The sequence below is a fragment of the Hevea brasiliensis genome, chromosome 7 (assembly GCF_030052815.1).
Source record: "Hevea brasiliensis isolate MT/VB/25A 57/8 chromosome 7, ASM3005281v1, whole genome shotgun sequence".
Taxonomy (NCBI): domain Eukaryota; kingdom Viridiplantae; phylum Streptophyta; class Magnoliopsida; order Malpighiales; family Euphorbiaceae; genus Hevea; species Hevea brasiliensis.
The window spans coordinates 101,178,907-101,186,674 of record NC_079499.1 but is presented as its reverse complement, the minus strand read 5'-3'; the positions used below and the strand labels follow the sequence as shown (position 1 = coordinate 101,186,674).

General features: G+C 33.3%; 1 protein-coding gene across 2 annotated transcripts; it reads left to right on the top strand.

Moving 5' to 3' along the window:
* The first annotated feature begins 722 nt into the window (after positions 1–722).
* LOC110662084 (uncharacterized) lies at positions 723–6,703 on the top strand. 2 transcript variants are annotated; one of them, XR_002496250.2, is made up of 5 exons: positions 723–1,027; positions 2,152–3,211; positions 4,358–5,231; positions 5,962–6,130; positions 6,434–6,703. XR_002496250.2 is itself a non-coding variant. In XM_021820958.2 (4 exons), exons 2-3 carry the CDS (start codon positions 2,243–2,245, stop codon positions 5,222–5,224), a joined length of 1,836 nt encoding a protein of 611 aa, XP_021676650.2. In that variant the 5' UTR covers positions 723–1,027; positions 2,152–2,242; the 3' UTR covers positions 5,225–5,231; positions 5,962–6,384. The 2 variants fall into 2 exon arrangements, 1 of the variants encoding a protein (XP_021676650.2); XM_021820958.2 differs by lacking the exon at positions 6,434–6,703 and having other exon boundaries at positions 5,962–6,384.
* The last annotated feature ends 1,065 nt before the right edge of the window (positions 6,704–7,768 follow it).

Here is a 7,768-nt window from a genome sequence, read left to right as displayed (position 1 = left end):
ATCTTTGTTGCTGTTGCCACAATTATGCTACGCTACCCAATTGGCCTTTTTCTTTCCATTTCCATTTCTCCACGCGCTCCCTTTCCCTCCCCCTCTCCACGCTCTTATTTATCTCGGAAAATTATACAATATTATAATTAAAAAATATATAAATAATGTACTATTTTTTATTGAATAATTCGTCGTTTATTTTTATTGTATTTTTAAATAAAAATAATATTTAATTATTATATTAATATAAAAATTAAAATCAATATAGAATAAATTTATTTTACTAAATTACTATGCTTGATGGTATATTATATAATTTTTAATAAGCTAATAAAATGAGGCGAACCTGAAAAAGAAAAATTTTTCCAAACTCAGCAGCCATCTCTTAGTTTACATTTAAGCGCGTGCAAACCAGTGCAAAAGTAGGAGAAAACTATAACATATAATTAATATAATTAAATTAATAAATTTTATTTATTTTATAATAAATAACTTATATTATTAAAATATATAAAATTAACGAATTTTAATTTTTAATTGAAATAAAATAAAATAATAAATAAAGATATTTTATAAAAAATAATTTATAATTTAAAATAGATAAAAAGAAAGTGAACCTAATTTTATAATATGAAGGGAATATTTGATTTAAGAAAATGGAAATTTTAATCATTTGATGAATTTTTGCTATTTCATTAAAACAGTAATGCAAATCATTACATGATCCTACTCCCACTCTCCTCTGTCAGAATCAAACAAATCAAAAGGAAGCAGCTCCATCCTCATTTTCTGTCAACTCCACCTCTACTCACTTTCCTCTCTCTCTCTCTCTCTCTCTCTCTCTCCTCTAGCGTTTCCGCTCTGCAGCAGGAGACGAAGAAAGCGGCTGTTTGTACTTTGTAATCTCGTTTCATACAACACAAAAAGAAAGTTTCTTTCTTTTGGCGTTTTCGCTGGAGAATTTTAGTGCCATTCCCTCTTCTTCTTCTTCTTCTTCTTCTTCTCTCTAGCCTTTACGGAAACCTAATCTTCCTAGGTATCTTAATTCTCTGTTACTCTGTTTTTTTTTTCCTTGAATGTTTTCTGCTTTTATTTTCTTGTTTTCAAAATCCTTACTTTTTTCTCGACTTTTACCAGCATACATAGCATAGCATTTATGGTGGAGCTTTTCTCTGGTTGGGTTTTGTTGTTATATGGGATGGGTGGACTATGGATTTTGGATCTTATTTAAGGACTTGGGTCGGCTTTGTTTTTAGTTTAATGCATTAAAGTTTGGTTCTTTTAGATCTAATCGATTTAGTGGTTTACTGTGTTTGTTTGAGAAGAGATTGTAATACTGTTTGTTTACTGCTAAGTTCTTTCCTATGACCTACTTTCGTGTTAATTGACTAGATAAGATAATTGGTCTTTATGGTTAGTTCAAACTGCTAAAGAAATTGCTTCTGTACTTAAAAAGAATTCAAATGCTCAAAATTAAAGGTTTCTTTTAAAAAATAATAATTAATGGCTGAGTATATTGATGCGACAGCAATAAAAATTTGGTATTTCAATTTTTTGTATCATGTGAATTTTGATATGATTATAATCAACTTCTGCTGTCATAACCAACTGTTTTGATATCGGGTATCAATTCCCATGCACATACACTTTGGGAAACTCTCTCAGGAAAAATGGGAGTGACAGTTAAGTTGTTTGCACCCTGCAATTTCATAATTAGTGCATAATGGAAAGTACCTGAAAGTTCCTGGAAAGGGCTTGTGTGGAAATTGATAATGGGATGTCACGAGAATAATGCTACCTAGTTAGTCAGCCACATTTTTTTTAATGATTTTGAGCTGGAAATAGGAATATGAGGAAAATACAGCACTTGTTTTACTGACAATTTAAATTTAAGTTTGGACATTTTTGTGCATTTTTAACAATCGTTTGCAACTTCTGCAACATGTACCACTTATTTGAATATGCAGAATGGAAGTTATGTATTTTTAACGTAAAGCTGGTAAGGTTCGCTTGTTTAAAAACCTTGATTTCTATTTGAATGGTTGCGAGAATGTGAACTTTTATCATACAGAAAGACAAGATGTGGACCTTTTTTTATCGCTGCCATTGTTATTAGTTCATGCTATTATTTTTGGAAACTGAGGTGTCATTTTTATGCAGTGCTTAAAGTATTTATGCGATTCACCATTCAATGAAGAATTGACTTGGTGGTGTGTGAATTCTATCAAGTTGAATATCTGAGGCTCTGAGCATGGACAAAGTATCATCAGACTGTCCATACCCAGGATGCTTTTTCTGCGTCATGAAGGAAGGAAATCCAAGCAAGCGCAGAGCAAGTATATTGAAATTTTTCAGGGAACTTCCTTCACAGGATGATGATGGCCAGGTTCTCCCAATCAGTGGTCTTTGGAACACTGCCATGGCACATCCCAATGATCCTGAGTTCATTGAGTTGGGAATATTTGAATGCATGGCTGCACTTATATGGAAGGGTTTAAAGAATCGCAGGTGGCTTTCTCTCGATCAGAACATCTACATTCCTTATTATGCTGCTCATATCATTGGATCCTACACCATGAATATGGAAGAATTTGCGGAAAGTGCTGTCCACGCTGGTGTAATTCCTCCCCTGGTTGAGCTTTTGAGGGGGAGATTGACATGGGTTGAACAGAGAGTGGCAGTACGAGCTCTAGGACACTTGGCTACATATGCCAGCACTTTTCCTTCTGTAGCAAGTCATGGTGAAATACTTGAGCTTTCCATTCAACTTGCAATGAGTTCACTAGAAATTGTTTACTCTCATTTTTACCAGTATGTTGATAGAAGGCTAAGTTATCATTGTGATTTGCTTACTCGTGGCATGGGAGGTGTTGAAATGGAGTCCAGGAAAGCGGAGGAATGGGCTAGTCAGTTGCAATGCTGGTCACTTCAGCTTATTAATTGTTTTGCTTTCAAGCCTGAGTTTATTCCTACCATTTGCAAGCCTGAATTCTTAGTAAAACTGCCAGGCATGTGGGGTGGACTTGTTAATGAGAATTCACCTGCTGGTATTGGTTTATTGAGAACAATTTGTCATCATAAGCTTGGTAGGGGACCTGTTGCTAGCTGTCCTGGTATAATTGAGGCATTGTGCAACATTGCTAGCTCGTCAGATGATTGGCAGTATATGGCTATAGATTGTCTTCTTTGGTTGCTTCAAGATCCAAATACTTGCCATAAGGTAAATGGAATACCTACATGACATGTTCTTTTTTCTTTTTCTTTTTGTTTTCCAGTATCGTTGTTGCCATGAAAACTTTCTTTTGAGTTGTGATGATAATTATATTTATTTGATTTTCTATTGAAAACTGCTTAAACTGCATACTATTGAACTTCCTTCCTGTCCTGTTCTTGTTTAGCACAAATTCATTTGTAACTCTCAATGCAGTAACATTTGTTTACTATAATAGTTTTTCAATTCGTTTATGTTATTGAGGATGCAAATAGTGATGTTTGATGGACCATCTTGCTTACTTTGGAAATTACTGCTGGAGTGAACGTTAAGGTTTTGGAACAGTGGAACTTGGTATAATTTACCCTCTAATTAGTGAATGAGATGTTGAAGATCATCTTGTGAACTCATTCCCATTAAGGATTTCGACTGACAATGTGCCTCAAGGATTATGTTTTAAGGATCTAGACATTTCATATTCTGCATTTTTTTTTTTAAATTTGAGTACTGATTGCTCTATCCATGCATTTTATTGCAACAACCTATTGATTTATGTTGTTTAGGTGCAAAAAAATCATCAAAAAATCAAAGCATGCATATCTACATGTTTATACTCTGTACTCGGTGAAAGAGTGCGGAAAATTCACTAGGAATGATATGAGTTATAATAATGAAAAGTATATGTGTGGATCTGCATATAAGTATGAGTCTATGTGAGAGAGAGAGAGAGAGAGAGAGAAGCTCCATTTAGGTGGTTTCTTCAAATTTGTTCAATCAGGTAATGTAGCAAGCATGGTCCACAGGATGCAAAGTACAAATAATGCAATTTTTACATTATTCTAAGTTTTCTAACATAATGCTAACTATCACAATCCATTGTACATATTAATACTTGTTCCTATTAAATGACAATAAGTATTTCATTTTCTTTGATTTGTGGATGTTTTAAGTTCGAACTTCCAGGGGAGATGAATCATCCAGTTTAACAAGTGCTGATGAAATTGCAACATTATGTCATTTCATATAGAAGGAAACCAATAGCTTGATGCTAGAAATGCATCTCCAAATAGGGATTGTAATAACCATTAAATATTTTGTTTTGGATATTCAACTTTAGAATTTTGTTTTCTTATTGTTACTTTACCTTTTTTATAGGTGATCGATAAGGCAGTTCCTGCCCTGATAGACCTTGCAGAGATCAAAGCTCTGGGTGATCAAAAAAAGCTTGGTGATTCCATTGTTAATGTTCTTCAGGATTGTATTCAATCACAAGGGACAGGGCGTAACTCTGTCAGTAACCACACAAAAGAACTGATTGGGGAATTGTTAAACTCAAAACAAAGAATGAAATGGGAAAAGAATATGCCAAAGGAAGATCTACATATCAAGCAGGCTGCAGCATTAGTGGTCAAGCTTGAAGGAAATTCCTTGTTCTCATCAGGAAATATATCTGGAGCTGCATCAAAGTACTCTGAAGCATTGTCATTGTGTCCAATGAGATCCAAAAAAGAGAGAGTTGTTCTATACAGTAATCGAGCTCAGTGTCATCTTCTGTTACAACAACCCTCGGCTGCTATAAGTGATGCTACACATGCACTTTGTCTTCACAACCCTCTTAATCGTCATGCAAAAAGCCTTTGGAGAAGAGCTCAGGCTTATGACATGCTGGGACTAGCTAAAGAGAGCTTGTTAGATGCCATTCTGTTCATTAATGAATGCTCTCAATCAAATGACCCTGATCTATGTTTGAGGCACAATAAAGTTCCTGACTATGCGGAGCGCCTAGTCAAGAAGCAGATGCGTGCTGCCTGGTTATTTAGAGAGGCAGCTATCAAACATGGGGGTGTCCACTATGAAGGAGATGCTGGTGATGTTTATGGCCAAGACAGTGATGATTCAGAATGGGAAACAGCAAGCGAAAGTGATATGGGAAATGATGGAAGAGGTGAAATGGGTGATGATGATGATGATAGTGAATGGAAGAATGAGGATGAGAGTAAAGATAAATGTGATAAGGCATAATTAAAAGGTACCTTTCAACATTTAACTAACTAATTCTATATTTCTAAGTGATTTATTTACCCAATGTTTGAATGAATAAAAAAAATTAAAAATTTACAATATTTGACAATGTTCTATGGCCCATGAAGGGAATTTTTTAATCGACAATTATATATTATTAACCGCTCAAAGTTATCCTTCGATTGATAATGTATTCAATGCAACCCATGCACTGCTTCTTCTCCTCTCATAGTCATACAGGTCTAACATATTTGTTCCGTAAGTGGTTCCATTTACATATGTGTGTGTGTGTGTGAGAGAGAGAGAGAGAGAGCCCAGTCAATTTAGTATCTCTTTTTTCGATCCATTATCAATGGCCTAGTGAGAGTTGTCTTTACTTGTTTCATCAGATTATGACCTCCTTCATCTTGTAACTCTCCACAGTGTAAATTGTGGTCGAAATAGATTTAAAGGTGTATTTCATGGATGGCCCACATTTTTCTCCCTGAAGTCCTTGTGCTTTAGGAAAATTTGAACAGAGCAATGATCCAGCATATTGTCCACTTTTCACTGTATAGCAGTCCACTTGTTGGCAACAGTCCATATGGCCTTTTTGTCTTTGTTCAGCTTATGTTTGATTCTGCAATTGTTTATCCAGTTCTTGATATGTAATGCATATGCTTATGTTCATTGAACTCTTAAATGTTGTGTTGGACCCTTGATTTGGTACTGACATAAAGCATGGGTACAATGTGCAGCTTGCGGAAATGAATCTTGAATTTGGAAGAGGGATGACATAAAGATGCCTTGAACAGATATCTTGAAACTCATCAGTGCATTTGAGTTTGAAATGGACTACAGAATCTAGCTTGGTTTCATGAGAAGCAGGTTCAATAGAAATGTGTAATTGGTCATTATGTTTAGCAGGTAACAACTGTTCTATAGATTCTATTATTTCTTTAATTTCTGTTCCACAATTCTTGTTTTTTTCAACTGTAGAAAATGGAAGAAAAGGTTTTGAGTGTAGAGAACAAATGTAACCTAGAGGATGGGAAGAGCTATTTTTGAGTGATTTAAAGAAAGCTTTTGTGTATATAAAACCCTTTTGGGTCTTTAAAGTATTAATACTCTGTACTTGGATGATTACAGTAGTCTTCATCAAGGGTTCATCATTTGTGATATATTTGACAATTTTAGGCATAAAGAATCAGATTCCATGAATGTTAACAGGTCAACATTTTGAAGCCCTTTAGGGGTTGGTCTCTCTGCTGATATACAATGGCATGAAACCTTCCATTCTCAACCTCAACTAGCATACTCTATTGCTTGTGTGAGTCACTTCCACATTGTAATATGCTGCACCCTAATTTCAAACAGCTTTTTATATTTCAACCTGGATGTTCCACTCTTACCCTTGTTGATGGAATTACAGGTTTATATGTATTTTTACATGGCTAAATGTTTAATTTTACTCCCATACTTAATGGGATGTTCATTTTAGCCCATTCTTTAATGTGCGTTGAGGTTTGAAATGTGAAATGTCTTATGAAATAGACATTTCATTGTTAACAACATTTTTTAAACCTAAGTGACGGTAAATGCAGTGTGATCATTCAACTTTGGTTTGTCCCATCCCTAAAAAATAATAATAATAATAATAAAGAACTTTGATTTGCCCACAAGAGTAATCCATGTTGAATTTGAATGTTGATTATTAAGTCATCTGTTGCACACCTATACTGCTCACAGGCTCACGCTGCCTCTGGAAAATGGCCTAAGCTAGCAGTGCAAGTTGAACTTCCTGTAGTGCACTAGAACTTCTTAGTGTATTTTACAATTTAGTTTTTGAATTATGATAAAAAATTATAATTTAATCTTTTATATATTTTATTAATTAATAAAATAATTTTTTTGTTGAAGTTCATGATTAGTTAATCATAATGAAAGCATTCATTCTAAATATTATAAGGAATTAATTTTTTTTATAAATATTATAATTATATAAATTAAATTTTTATAAAAAATGAAACGCAATAATAGAAATATATTTTAGGATTAATTTATTTTTCATAAAAATAAAAAAAAAATTATATTTTTATTGCATTTTAGAGATTAAATCTTATTATAGGAGGGTAGGACTGGATTAGAATTGAGAATACTGACACTACAAATATAAATATTATGGAGAGTTTATTGGGCTTTTATCCATTGAACAAAGTAACACTTGCATATTACAACAGAGGGAGAAAGGCATTGAAGTGTGAAGAAAGGCATATTTTAATAGAATTTTTTTCTTTATTAATTTGTCATTTCATATAAGTTATCTTACATAAAATAATCGATACAGTATATAATTTTTTTCAATAGAAAGATATTATTATCCAATACAGTCCAATAAATGAAAAGAAATATCCATTTAAAGGGAAGAAATAATATAAAATTCAATAAGAGTAAATTTTTATCAAAGGCAGCTCTTAGTTAAAAATTATTTATAATATATAATAAATATATTAGATTATATCTAAATAAAAATGAAAGAGACTGATAGAGAGAATTGTTAGGTAT